Below are 15,389 nucleotides of genomic sequence, written 5' to 3' on the forward strand. Positions count from 1 at the left end.
TACATGTTCAGTGATGGGCAAAACTATTTCAAAATAACCAGACAGCTTTAGTATTGTTTACCGAAAGCCTACTTCAAATGAAACACTATGTTCTCCTAGTTGGTAGAGACTAAGTTTTCAATTCTGTATTTTCAAAGCATATCCAAGGGCCTGGCACTCAATAAATGATTGATGGCTGAATGAATGTGTGGACCAGAACTGATAATTTAGCCACTGGCTGTTTTTGCATAAATGAAGTCCACCTACTACTGTATTTAAGGAGCCTTGATGGTGCAGTGGTTAGGGTTCAGCCGCTAACTGCAAGGGCCACCAGCCACTCGGAAGGAAAAGATGTGGCAATCTGCTTCCATAAAAGAATACAGCCTTGGAATCTCCATGAGGCAGTTTTGCTCTGTCCTATAGGGCCACTATGAGTCAGAATCAACTGTTTTTTGTTTTTTAACCACTGTATTCAAAACTAATTTAAAATATGACAACAAGGAGATTCTGAGCATTTTAAAATTGGAAAACATGTGCAGTAGGGTTATATTTGTTCATCTTATTTATTCAATCTGGATGCTGAGCAAATAATCCAAGAAGCTGGATTATATGAAGAAGAAAGTGGCATCAAGACTGGAGGAAGATTCATTAATAACCTGCAATATGCAGATGAAATAACTTTCTTGCTGAAAATGAAGACAACTTGAAGCGCTTACTGATGAAAGTAAAAGACTACATGCTTCAGAATGGTTTACACCTGAACATGAAGAAAATGAAAATTCTTACAACTAGGCCAATAAACAGCATCATGATAAATTGTGAAGAAATTGAAGTGTCAAGAATAGCATTCCACTTGGATCAACAATCAATGCCCATGGAAGCAGCAGTCAAGAAATAAAATAATTCATTGCAATGGGCATATCTACTGCAAAAGACCTTTAAAGTGTTAAAAAGCCACGTTGTCTCTGATGACTAAAGTTTCCCAGACCCAAGCCATACGGTGTATTCAGTTGCCTCATATGCATGTGAAAGCTGGACAATGAAAGACCAAAGAAACAACTGATGCATTTGAATTGTGGTATGAACAAAGAATATTGAATATCCCAGGGACTGCCAGAAGAACTATCAGATCAGTCCTGGAGCATGTACAGCCTGAATGCACCTTGGAAAAGAGGCTGGCAAGATATAACCTCACTTACTTTGGACATGCCTTAAGGAGGGACCAATCCCTGGAGAATCACATCATGCTGAGTAAAGTAGGGTGTCAGCAAAAAAGAGGAAGACCATCAATGTGATGGACTGACGTTGTGGCTGCAACAATGGACTCAAACATAGCAATGATTGTGAAGATGGTGCAGGACTGGGCATACATCTGTTATCTATAAAGTCACTATGAGTCAAAGACAACTAGATGATGCCTAACAATAACAACAACAATGCCAAATAATTCTATTCTAATAAAAGAAATTATAATACATATTGAACTTTAACCAAAATGATATGACAATTAAATTACTATTTACATAGAATAGCACTGGATATAACCTAATCTTTTTAACAGCATAGAATTTCCTTTGAGACCTTTGAGAATTTTGCTTTTGAAAGAAGTACACATTTAGAATGTAAGGTCTTCCTAAATTAATTATTTTTTTAATAATCTATGCAAATATAAGTAAAAAATAAGCAATTTTCTTCAATTTATTGAATATTGGCTAAATTCTCAGATCTTACACATTGGTAATATTTAAAAATTAAGTGCATAATGACATTTCTGATTTTTATCTACTAATAAATAAATGAACACTGCCAAATTAACACAAATATTAAAGATTTTCTAGCACTTAACTATAACATTGATTTTAAGCGTTTTTATTTGACTTCCTTTAAAAAGATTTAGCAGATAAATAGAGCACTCAAGTACTGGTAGAATTTATAGATAAAGGTTAAATAAAGCCATAAGAAAAGGTTGCATATGAATTCAATACCACTAATTATGGACCCATCAGCATTTCTATTGCAAACTTCATTTAAAAGAGCTTATCATCTCCATCATCTTAGAAACTATGAAGCTGGAATTTGGCACACAGATTAGCAGCCTGGATGCAAATTTGTTTACACAAAACATTTGAATCAGTTCAGCTGTTTTGATTTAGACATCAGCCAAAAAACCTTAACTAAGGGTTCTCCATATATGTGAACACTGGTAAATATTTTGTCTAGACTATGTAGCTCAGTCAGTTAGAGCACAGAGCCAATAAATCCAAGGTATCATATTTCATCTCCAGGTGAACCAGTTGTATTTATTTTCTTAACTTGGATCTGTTAGCTTGCAAATACAACTTTTAGCAAACCAGAGCTCAGTGTTAAAATATCAGATCAAATCTGTTGCTGTCGAGTAGATTCCGACTCATAGTGACCCTATGGGACAGAGTAGAACTGTCCCATAAAGTTTCCAAGGAGCGCCCAGTGGATTCAAACTGAAGACCGTTTAGTTAACAGCCGTAGGTCTTAACCACTACACCACCAGGGTTTCCGAAAGATCAGCATCAATTCAATACTAACATGGGGCGGGGAGGGTGGATTTATATCACACTTTCCAATAATGGATTAAGAAGAGTCATCTCCATGAAAATATGGCTTGAAACTGTAAAACAGAATTATTTCTAATAATTACAAATTACCCAAAGTATTTTAACAGTACCTTATTATGCTTTTATTATGCTTTAAGAAAATAAGAACAGAGTAGACTTATAGTCATTTCTCTGTATCAAAATACTCATAATAAAATACATCTTAAAGTTATATTTTTTGAATTATGTGGTATTATAAGAGAAAATGAAATTAAAAAACATTATTTCTTTAGATTTCTTTCAACTCAGACAACCTTCAGAGTGTAAACAGACAAACAGTAGAAGTTATGTCCCTATGAAAAGCTGAAATAGGTATTTGAGACATTAAAATAACATTAAGCAATAAAATACAGCTGATAATTTTATTAAGCAACTATGAAAGGAACAAAAAAAATAGCTAATGGGAATGTGACCATGCTCAAGAAAAGGCATTTTGATGAGCCGTCTAATTTTTCTTCACCCTCCCTAAGATTATTAAAATGAAAAGTCAAGACAATTTGTGATTTAAAATTTTAATAAACTAAACAAATTATTACAACCATACTATCAGTTTTAAAACTGAGAACTTGGTTAACAATTAAGTCATTTCTCAACATTAAATTAAATTGCGGAATGCATAATTGTAGAAAGCAGACTTAGAGATAGTTTGTAAGTGTACTTTATCCCTGACTTTTACCAGCTGTGGAGAAACTTACATTTATCTGTTGCAGTTAAGATGATATGTATAAAACCATTTAAAAAATGTGTACCTCATTAAAAATGTTAAAATGTATTAAGTATATCCCATGAGTAATCCATAAAACAACATTTTTAGGGTATCATAGCTTTGGAATTTAAAAAGGTAGACTAAAATGACCTTTCTGAAATATGTTCATAAACAAATAAGTTTTTAATTCAAGTAGCAAAAGGCTAGTTTGTCCATTGAAATAGTCTATAAGTATAAAGTTCAGAAAGGACAGCAATAATAAATAGTTATGTATGAAAATGCATTTTATCACTTTTCAAAAAAAATGTCAGGCTAATATTTAAGCACTTACCCATTGCTATTGAGTCAATTCTGACCCATAGCAACCCTACAGGATGGAGTAGAACTGCCCATAGGGTTTCCAAGTAGCAGTTGGTGGATTCAGACTGCCAGCCTTTTGGTTAGCAGCCCATCTCTTTACTGCTGTGCCACCAGGGTTCCATTTGAGCACTTAGGCATAATTTAATGCATGTATTTTTTTTTTCTTTGCAGAAGAAGATGTATATTTAATGCACTTATTTAATTTTTGAATTAGTCCTTAGATTGCATGTTAAGTTTTCTGTTTATCTATATTATTACACTTATGCATCCCTGTCTCCTTACACACTTAGTTGAGGAAGTACTGTTTTGAGCCTCGTCACGATTTTGGTGCTGTGGTAATCACACTGGCAACTTCTCTCAAGAAACTTGACTCTAGACACTACTGAGGACTAAATAAGAGTCTCATAAAGAGAAGAGCTACTGGACAGGGAATTTATTTAGGTTTACGTTCTCTCCCTTGGCAAGTCATGTCATTTCTCTGGGTCTGTATGGTTATTTTATGCGAAGATTCTCAGCTACGCTTGTGTTTTAACCAGAGTTCACTTACCAAATGAAGTCGATTCTGCAGAAAGATATCCAACCCCCACCGTTGCAAGTAAATTTAATGTATATTCCCTGCCTGGCACATACTAGACTAGATGAGTTAATGGTCTTTCCCTTCCTTAAAACTGCATAGAACTAAATGGAAATGTAAGGTATTAATTGGAATAAAATTATCATGCCATATGATCACTGTTGTTATTAGGTGCCATTGTGTTGGTTCTGACTCATAGCAACCCTGTGTACAACAGAATGAAACATTACCCAGTTCTGCTTCATCCTCACAATCATTGCTATGTTTGGGCCCATTGTTGTAGACATTGTGTCAATCCTTCTCATAGAGGGTTTTCCTCTTTTTCACTTACCCTTTACTATAGTAAATATGATGTCCTTTTCCAGGGTCTGATCCCTCCAGATAACCTGTCCAAAGCACTTGAAACAATGTCTTGCTGTCCTCTCTTCTAAGGAGCATTCTAGCTGTACTTCTTCCAGGACAGATTTGTTCACTCTTCTGGAAGTCTATGATTATGTTCAATATTCTTCATCAACACCATAATTCAAAGTCAACAGTTGTTCTTCGGGCTTCATTATTTATCGTCCAGATTTCTCATGTATATGAGGCAATTCAAAATGCCATGGATTGAGTCAGGCATGTCTTAGTCCTCAAAGTGACATCTTTTCTTTTGAACATTTTAAAGAGTTCTTTTGCAGCAGATTTGCCCAATGCAATACGTCATTTCATTTCTTGACTGCTGCTTCCATGAGCATTGGTTGTGGAACCAAGTAAAATGAATCCTTGACAACTTCAATATTATCTTCATTTATCATGATGTTGCTTATTGGTCCATGTGTGAGGATTTTAGTTTTCTTTGTGTTGAAATGTAATCCATACTGAAGGCTGTAGTGTTTGACCTTCATCAGTAAGCGCTTCAAGTCTTCTTCACTTTTAGCATGCAAGGTTATGTCATCTGCATATTGCAAGCATATGGCAAGTTGTTAATGAGTCTTCTTCCAATCCTGATGCAGTATTCTTCTTCATATAGTCCAACTTTTTGATTGTTTGCTCAGCATACAGATTGAGTAAGTATGATGAAAGTATACAACCCTGACACATATCTTTCCTGACTTTAAACCATGCGTTATCCCCTTGTTCCATTTGAGTGACTGCCTCTTAGTCTATGTTCAGGTTCCTCATGAGCACAATTAAGTGTTCTGGAATTCCCATTCTTCACAGTGTTATCCATAATTTGTTATGATCCACAAAATTCAATGCCATATGCTAGAGTTGGTAAATATTTCTTACACTTCATGTATTTTTATATGTCAACTCCATAAGATTATATGCCTTTATAGCTTTTGCAAATTTTACTGGTTAAGGTGTAATGGGTTATAAGTTTTAATTCTGTTTCTTTGCTCTAAATGCACTAAATAAATAGTTTCATTATAGTGAACATATTTAAGTTATATATTATTATTTACTTTGCTTACTATTGCTTATAGAAATGGAAAATATTTCTCATATCTATCATGAAGAATCATTCAGAGAAGAAAGTTAGGCAAGTAAAGTGAAGCATGTTGAAAATTGCAAAACCAAAATGTTATGTATTACTGTATCTGTGCGGGAGATTAGATTTTATCAAACCACTAGCTAACCATATGATTCTGGCAAGCCAGTGCATTTTTTCTGGCCTCAGTAAAGTATGGATTATCTGTAAACAAAGATAATAATCTGTACCTGGGAAATAATAGCTACCTCGTAAGAAGGTTGTTAGCAGGAAGATGGTGGAGAGAAGAATGTTTGAGGTGTAAATGAGATACTTCATATATAGGGTTTAGCACAGACCTTGGCACACAAAAAGGGTATAACAAAAAACCCATCCAAACCAACTTCCATAAACATATTAAGTGTTTCATATCCTCTCTGTATTTCAAGCACCTCTATGCATTCTGGAGTCAACCAGAAAGGACTTGCATAATGGAAAAAATTAGTGAAGTCCTTGCGTTACAAAATCATCTAGGATTTAATAAATTCAACTCTATGAAATCTATTTCCATTTATAATTTTCCATTCAAAATGATATCTGACCACGTTTTTTTAATGCTGAAGTTTTAAAAAATTCTCACCATCATTTGAAACTATGTAATCTTAAATATTTCTTTAGACATTTCTAACATACAGCAAAGAAGAGAACTTTACAGACTCACTCAGCTTTTAGTGGAATTACTTATTATTTTTTATATATTTCAATCAATTTCTGATTATTTCATCTCCTTAGATTTATTAGCATTCATGTATGGTCACTGTCTAAAATATGGACCGTAAACTTGCTGATGTTTAAAACTCCTTCTAGTTTTGCTATTGCCATTATTTGTGAAAAGATGAATTTATAAATGTAGTACATTAATAAATCAATATAAAAATAAATAAATATTAGAATCCAATAGAAGAATCAACCCTGGAGCAGGTTAAATATTTTTCAGCTGTGGGTATGCCCCTGATTCATCTAGCTAGCACCCAAAGGAAATGTGCAAAAGTGATAAGCAGAAGTTGCAAAGTGTTTCTCAGACGTATAATAGTCTGGGAATTTAGCCAAAGTGAAACAATAGCCAGTGAAAAGCCTCTATATTTTTTGTTTACTATTATGGAAAAGTTAGGATAGTGGTGTTAGGAATGAAGAGTGGAGGTGGGGCTCATAGGCTTTGAGAGTAAAAGTATATTTTAATAATAGTGATGATAGCTATCAATGCCAGGCACTGTGCTAAATATGTGTCAAGCATTATCTCCCTATAGGCCAACTGTCTTAGTTTCCTAGGGATTCTATAACAAAATACCACAAAGCAGATGCCTTTAAAAACATAAATTTATTTTCTTACAGTTCTGGAGGCTAGAAATCCAAATCAAGAATACTGGCTGTGTTGATTCTTTCTGAGGGCTTTAAGATAAATTGTTTCATGCCTCTCTCCTAGCAATGCTAGGTGTTCCTTGACTTGCACATGCTTCCACAGCCACATGGCCATCCTCCTTCTGTCTATCTCTCCTTGTCTGTTATTTTATAAGATACCACTGGAATGGGAGTAGGGCTCACCCTATTTCTGTGTGATCTCATGTTATCTGAGAACATCTTCAAGGACCCTATTTTCAAACAAGGTCACATTCACAGGTACAAGGGTAGGACCTCAGTACATCTTTTTTAGAGATACTATTCAATTCATAACACAATGATATTTTAGTCTCCTTTTATAAATAATAAAACTGAAGTTTAGGTAAACTGAGTTGCTAGACTAAAGGTAATTACTGGCAAAGCCTTGTTTGACCTTATGTCTTGGTGGCTCCAGAGTCCTTGTTCTTTCCACCTTACTGTAGTAGAGTAGTTCTCAAACTTTAGAAACTACTTGAAAAACTTGTTAATTCACAGATGTCTGCGTCCAACTCCCAGGGCTTCTAGTTCAATAGACCTGGGATAGGGGCCTGATATTTTGCATTCCTACGAAGTTTCAAGAGGATGCTTGTGCTTTGAAAATCACTGCTGTTAAAACAAGCATTTAAGAGCCAGTAGAATAATATCAGAATGCATAATGCTATATGATTACTTTTAATATTCTTGTTATCTAATAACAAGGTATATGACACATATGCTAATCTTGCAACTTTATAGAAAAGATTTCAAACTGGGATCTGGGCAATAAGCCATCATTGTTTAGAAAAAAATCCATACTTAGGAATCCTCGTCTAGTACCAAGAAATAGCTTAGCAACATGCTTGATGATGTGAAGTACACTTGATGAGTGAATAATTGAGCCTTGAGAGGAGGAAAGATGACCATCAGCATCAAGACCATGAGTACTAGAAGGCATTCAAAAAACTTACTTTTCTCATTCACATTCATAAGAGGGATATTTCTGATGAAAATGAGGGTCTTACAAGGGACTTAATTCTGACAAAATTTTGTGGGCCTGGAGATATGAATCATCAATCTGCTCACTGTGAGTTTGAAGAGATGGATTTGATACCTTCAACAACACTTTCCAGACCTCCGGTTCTACAGTCCTTACTAGACCTCACCCAAAATCCAATTCAGAACTGCCACTGCATCCTAAACTTTTGGATTATGAGTAAAGGGAATGGAAGACACTGGGAGAAAAAAAAAAAAAAAAAAGCCAAACCTGTTGCTGTCAGGTTGAAATCCGACTCATAGCAACCCTATAGGTCAGGGTAGAGCTGCCCTATAGAGTTTCCAAGGAGCACCTGGTGGATTTGAATACCCAACTTTTTGGTTAACAGCTGTAGCACTTAACCACTACAGTACCAGGGTTTCCACACTAGAAAAAGCAATAGCTAAAAGCTATGTTTTAATGCATACATAGGCAGTGGTGGAGGTAGATTTTTTAAGTGACCCTGTAATTATTGTCTTAATTCTTATTTGTATCTCACACATTTTTCCTAATCTCTTTATGTGCAATTATTTTACTTCTAATCTTTCAAATATTAGAATCCAAAGTACATATTTTCTCAAATAGTTATAGGTATATTGCTTGGTGCTTTAAAGTTATTTTCTAAACTGCACAGAATACCGTGGGTGTTTGATTTTTCTGAAGCCCTTTCTGGAGACCCTGATGAGTCAGCTGAAGAAAGTGATCTATCTCTTGGCACACATGGAGGAGACTGAGTGTGTTTGGAGTCTGGGGAAATGAAGTCTAGTGCTTTTCACTCTTTAGTGTTTGAGGTTTTAGACAAGTGTTTTAACGTCAGAGTCTGTTTCTTCATGAATACAACATCATTTAACTGTTCTACCTTTCATACATTTCTTATTTAGTCAGATCCCCACTTAATGATAGAGTTTTACTATATTTAGAACCATGCTTAGGTTTTGCTCGCTACTAACTCATTTTATTATTTCATTGTTTTTGTAGATGCCAAATTTTATATTCAAGGAAAAGACATATATATCCCAATCCTACTCAGCTAGCCCACAAATAGAAATGCTAATGAATATCATGCACCGTAATAACAACTACTACAACTAAGACTACACTCTTTAATGTATTGGGTAATTCTACCCTTTTTCTCCTTAAGGATCTCAAAGGGAGCAGGCATCAGATTTTCAAGGTGCTGAAACCTGCTCCTCAATTGTCTCTTCTCACATACTTTTCCAACTCTCCCTTGAGGTAGACCGGGAACAACCAGCAGATTCAGGAAAAAATGGCGTCCTAAAAGAACGGTTCAGAATGCTTTCAACAAGGTACCTGTCTAGAGGAAGTTCAACTCCGAATTTTGGGAGCTGTTCATGCCTTGTCAGCGCAGTAAATTGGGTTGGTTTAACAACTCTGTGGTGTACAGCCTTCCTGCAGGCACCTTGCTCCCAGAGAAAGGAATCGGACTGCCGTCTGAGCAAATCGCCCACAGCTGCCACCCCTGCGGGGCTTGGGAGAGGACCTCCACTGACCTGACCCTGTGCTCTTTCATTTCTTCTGCTCTCTCACTTTGAGCGTGAGTAAGCCCTTGCAGGGTTTGAATCCTGGGGCTCCCCAGCTTTTCACATTTCCCCAGAGACCCCACTGTGTTGGAGAGGAGGGGTATCCCATAGGAGCAGCAATCCACATTTCTTCTCAGATGCTTTCCTAACTCCCTGATTGCCTCTGAGACAAGATGTTTGGGTGACGGAGTGCTGCTGTCAGCTTAAGGGCAGGAAGCTTCTCAGTGTCTCCACTGAGTCATGGACAGCAGTGGCCATACAGCCACAAACCATCTGGAGTTCAGGATATATAAAGGTACTGTCACCCGCCATGCGTTTGCGCCTCAGACGCACACACCGCGATCCCTGAGGCCTCTCAAAGTCTTCTCGGTGTCAGTTCCTGAGGACCCCCCATCTCGTCCCAGCAATACGCGCGCGCGCACCAAATCAGTCCCCCAGTTTCAACCGCGGGTACTGCATGAAAAGTCGAAGGAGCTTGGCCTTCCAGGAGAAATAAATATTGCCAGAGGAAATAAATGGGAAGGGCACCTGTCTAAACTATAGCCTGACAAGAAACCCGACCCCAAAACAAAGGTCACCTCCCAGCAAGTGTCCCAGTCCTGCTAATGCTAACCTCCAGGGAAAGATTTTTAATGGCTGTAGGGCGGTTTGGTAAGGATACACTGCCTCCCTCATCCCCCTCCTTTGAAAAGCTGTCTGAAGATGAGACATAATCCTTTTCTGTTGTATGAAGCCAGACTGTTGCCCTGAGGGACTAGGGTGAAGGTGTCAGTCTAGTTGGACTCTCGCCGGAGGGAGACCTTTGATCGCGACCACCTTGGCGTAAAAAGGTGCTAATAAGCACAGCCGGCGGCTCTCCTCAAAGCATTGACACTCGAGAACCCTTTTTAGTAGGAATTATCTGGGGGAGAGGGTTCGCACCCCACTCGTCCAGGAAAGCTCTTGTGGAGGGTGTTAATACCTCTTTGGAGCCGCAGAACACACGGAAACGTGAATCCTCCCCAAAGCCAGAGACCAGGCGTCTTGGAATCTGGCGAGAACCTCCGAAGGCACGCTCAAGCTCTGGGTGTGGGACGCAGCACCGGGGTTCCCACCTGCCGCATCTTCGGTCCCTTCGCAGCACTGTGTGTTGCTCCCTTGGGATCCCCTAAGAAGGATCGTGGGAAATCACCCCGAGCGCGTCTGTTTACGTGGGCGTGACGCTTAAGCACGACTTGCAGATTCACAGTTTCTATCTGGGTGAGACCTAAACAGACACTGCTGTTGGCGTCTGTATTTCAGACACCTCTGTCTGCCTTCCAGTGGTGTGTGTGTGTGTGTGTGCACGCGCGTGTGTGTGTTTCAGCTTGAAATAGGCATTCATCAAGTCTAAGCAGCCCTTACCCACCTCCCAATTTGGAGCCCTCCACCACATTTTATTTCACATTTTGGCAGTAGAGACAAAATGCCCAGGGAAGGTTGGCTCCCTTTTCAGCCCCACCCAAGTTCAGTCCTGGAAGACCACTTCATCTTGCACTCTGAGGCGTTTCCTCCCACTAAGCCTCTTTGTCATTGCTGTGCCACACAGAGGTGAGATGGTGGAAGGAAGAAAAGTGTGGCCAAATTGTAGAATTATCACGGCGAGAGCTGTTCATGTGGCAAATCTCGCGCCTTGGATTTCCTGAACCCTCCAGCTAGGTGCAAAACCCCATAGAAGGACGCCTCAAGCTGAGCTTTCCCTTGGGCCTGAGTGCCCAGAAGAAACTGTGGAAGACAAAAGCGGGCATAGACATTGGGGAAGCAACGTCTAAACCATTGCAGGATCTCAGTTTAAGCAAAACCTTGAGACTGGGGTGAAAATAAAATGAGACAGAACTGTTAAAGCTGGCACGACCCAGCAACTGCAAACAGGTCTAACGCACACAGCCTAAGCAAGTTTGTTTCTCAGAATGTGGGGACAGTATTCCAAGTTGTAAAATGTAGGAGAAGCCTTCCAAATGGCATATAAGTGACAATAAAGAATCTTATCACCGTTTTATTTATTTTTAACGGTCCATAGAAAATTGATTTTGGACGGGATCACAGCACAATGTGACATACCCCTTCTTCCCGGTGTTCCCAAAGCTGGAATATACTCAGTGGAAACCGATTATCTCAGCCCAAAGTCCGGGAACTGCGGGCAAAGGGGAGGGATCCGGTTTCCAGTATCATTCAAAGCAAATTAACGCGCCTTTCTTTTCCAGCGGAGCGTCTTGTTCAGAAAATACGGTAGGTGCGGGCATCCTGGGCTGTAATTGCAGGCGGCGCAGCTCTGCGTTTGTCAGGCTGGCGTGCTCGCCCCGCTTTGGAGACTCGCTCCCCTACATCTGCCCCCCGCCATGTGTTTTGGCTCAACAGGTATCACATGAAAACTCGCACTTCACCCTCGGTCATCTCCTTGCAGGAGCCACCCCAACGTTTTCATGCCAGGGACTGTCGGTCGCTCTTCACGCCTCCCCCCCGCGGAGCCCGCGCCTACCAGGCAGCCCCTGGGCCATCCATTAACTACAGACTCCCTGTAGCAGGCGAACTAAGCGTAAATGTGAGGCTCCTCACATGTCGAACCAGCGACGAAAACCCCTGTAAGCAGCCCGAGGCGCGTTTCGGGCACTACACCGTGTGGTTATGCCGTTTAGGGCAAGCGTTTTGGTTCAAGCTGCGCTGAGGCTTCACGAAAAAAAAGGAAAAAAAAAAAAAAAAATCAAGCCTTAAGGAGCAGGTTGAGATTTTAAGGCAGTTGCTGCCACAGAGACCAGGAGTGACTTCCTGGCGTGGCATGTAAATTAAAATTCGAAACATGCCACCCATCATTGGTCATAGTTGAGGGAGAGGTAACTCCTCCACCCCACCCCACCCCCACGAAACATGAATTATCATTTCCACTGAATGCAAATAGACTGCCTGGCGGGGGGCGGGGGGACAGCCAGCTGCAAGCTGGACAATAAACTGTTTCATAGAGACGCGGCCCGATTGCGGTTCAGAGAGGCACTCCTTTACAAAGGCAGAAGCGTCCAGTTTGTGTTGACAGCCTTGGCGCGCCTGGGCCAAAACATCCCCCCTCCAGGCACACACCGTGTATCCGAAACTGCCTTCACTGAAAGCGACATCCATCGCGTCTATTCGAGCTGCCTTGAGTATGGGGAGGCGATTGTTCAAAAAGGATGGCATAAGTCATAAACACCTCCTAAGTATTCTTTGCAGCAATTAATGGGCAGCAGGGTGCAGGAGAAGTTGTGGAAGAGAGCTGTGGGTCTCCTTTCTCTCTGAGGATCAGTCTCCTTCCAATGATCCTGACTGTCCCTTGCCTCCCTGCTTAGGATGAGATTTCACATCCCACCCACCCCCTCCCCTTGTCTGTGCATGTGACACTCACTCTACCTGTCTGAACGCTGAGACTTGCTGGAGATTTTCTTTTTGGTCGTCAGCTAATGACTTTCCTCCTACCTTCATTCATCCCCAAAGGTGGATCTTTACACTTAGTGGCATCTCAGACCTTTTTAAAGCCTCAGCTTTCGCCAAACCTCTATCACAGGACGTAGGGAAGCTCCCCTAACATTTATTAATGCATAGGAGGCCATGTAGAAATAATTCACGTATGCGTGCAGACACTCATATTGGCGTGGGGATGTTTGCAAGACCCCTGTGCCCTAACACATTGTAAATCAGCACATTGCTAGCACCTTGGCAACTTTCCTCCCTGAAAGGGTTAAAAAGCATTTACAGGAGTGTCTTCAATATAAATATTCCATCCAAAGCATCAAACCCGGATGGTTTGACTAGAAATCAAGGTAATAGACTAACCACCAAAAAAAGTCTTGCAGAGGAATTCTGCCTGGATATCCACTAGTTAGAGGGTATACGAATCAACTCACGTATTCGTTTGAGCATACTGCAAGAATATTTATTGAGCACAAGCTCAATCACCGCATTGAACACCAAATCTGGCAAGCAAAATGCATTTCCTATCTGAGAGGGGGAAAAAAAGCTGTGAATCAATTCCTTCTTCAGTATTATCATGATTATTTTATCGGTGCAAATTGCAAAGTAAGCTGCCAGCCTCTCTCCAGCGACAAGTCAGTTCACCTCCATCTAAAGCAGAGGGGACCCCCGAAAGCAGACCTACCTTTTACACATGACACCGTCAATAAAAAGACGAGGTTCCAAAACGTAAATCCACTTTTAAACCCCATTTTCTTCATCGGCATGAAGTCCAGGCGGCCACATTTAGCGCATCTTCTGGTGCCAGGCTCCTGGGGTTTGGATTCCTTTGCTTGGCTTTCCCCTTTGCGGATCCCTTTCATATTATTCGCGAGCTCCCAGTTCCTGCTCCTCAGCCCGGCGCAGTAGAGTTGTTGCTGTTGTTGGTGCGCGGTCACAGCTCGGAGTGAATGGTGTTTCTGGGATACCACAGCAACCTTGACGAGGACTCAACCATCTCTCCAACGGGGGCACAAAGTCTCCGCTACTCTGGATTCTGTCTTTTCTTGTGCGTTTTTTTTCCCCTCCACCAAAATCTACCCCAATTCTAGCTTGTTATAGCAACCACCAGAAACCACTAGTGAGCCTCTTAGAGCTCGGCTCCGCTCTCTAATAAACTCCCCATAATATTTGAAATTAAGGGTGCTTGTTTTTTTTTTTTTTTTTTTTCCGCGAATAGATCAATTCTGCCTGTAAAAGCAGCTCAAGAAATATTATGTTAGTGAGCTCTCTCCATTGCAGTCTGCAAATACAGAAACGTGTTAAGGGAATATTTTAATCGGAGAATCTGGGTTGCTTTTTTGGGAATCGTGATAATGAATCGGGCTCTATCAGTGCCCACGTCGTTATAATGGGACATGTGTTACTACTGTAGTTGCAGTATATTTCAGGCAGACTGCTCGCATTTATTATCCTGGGATTTAATTGAAAAAGAAAAGAAATCACAGAAAAGAATTTATTTGTACACATGCATTTGCATATTCAAATGCTTATGTGAAAACCGGTAACCGGGTTATTATGATTCGGTAAACCTATTTTAGGGAATGGGGTGGGGAGGGAGTCACAGTCGTTTCCCCAAATAGTTCGCCCTTGCATCCTCCCTCCCCCCTGGGTTTCACATTGCGTGTGCCGCAGTTAAACTACTTTATCTATGGTGGTTATCTAGAACAGACCCATTTGTCTTAATTCTGAATCTGCCCCAAATATTTAAATAGAAGATTTCTTTCAAAACAGAAAATGTATGCACCTTTTATACATCTAGATTTGGCCGCCCAGTGCACCACTCAAGGGTTAAGATTGTACAAGGGAAGAGTTCTTGCGCCATCTACTGGCTGTCTTCGAACCACCGACTTCTCCGTATCTATTAAAAAAAGGGACCCGGTATCCCGTGTGCCACTGTGTAGGGGAGCTGCGTCCCCTAGATCAGGATGTTCTGTTTCGGTGTGTCAATACTCTAGTATGTTTTCCTACTTGGTAGTGGCACATATCTTACAACGAACAAGTCTCTCAGGCTAAGCGTCGGATTGATGATCTGACCTTTTTGGGAGTCTGGTCCCATATCGGGAGGAGGGAGGGCTGCAGCCTTGGTTTTGTAATAGGTGATTGCCACAGCCTCTGACTCTACTTGCATGCCGAAGCCCATCCCGGGGCTGAGCATCCACCTACACGGCTTTGTCCAGAGGGGTGTCCAACATGAGTTTGCAG

General features: G+C 40.4%; 1 protein-coding gene across 3 annotated transcripts in view; it reads right to left on the reverse strand.

The window, feature by feature from the left end:
- The window catches only part of CSMD3 (CUB and Sushi multiple domains 3), a 1,388,861-nt gene extending 1,374,765 nt beyond the window's left edge, over positions 1 to 14,096 (reverse strand). For all 3 annotated transcript variants that reach the window (XM_064268007.1, XM_003408442.3, XM_003408441.3), the window contains exon 1: positions 13,831 to 14,096. In XM_064268007.1, coding sequence (XP_064124077.1) covers positions 13,831 to 14,008 — 178 coding nt within the window. In that variant the 5' untranslated portion in view covers positions 14,009 to 14,096. The remainder of the gene's footprint in view (positions 1 to 13,830) is intronic.
- Between the last annotated feature and the right edge of the window lie 1,293 nt (positions 14,097 to 15,389).

The sequence above is a fragment of the Loxodonta africana genome, chromosome 14 (assembly GCF_030014295.1).
Source record: "Loxodonta africana isolate mLoxAfr1 chromosome 14, mLoxAfr1.hap2, whole genome shotgun sequence".
Lineage (NCBI taxonomy): Eukaryota > Metazoa > Chordata > Mammalia > Proboscidea > Elephantidae > Loxodonta > Loxodonta africana.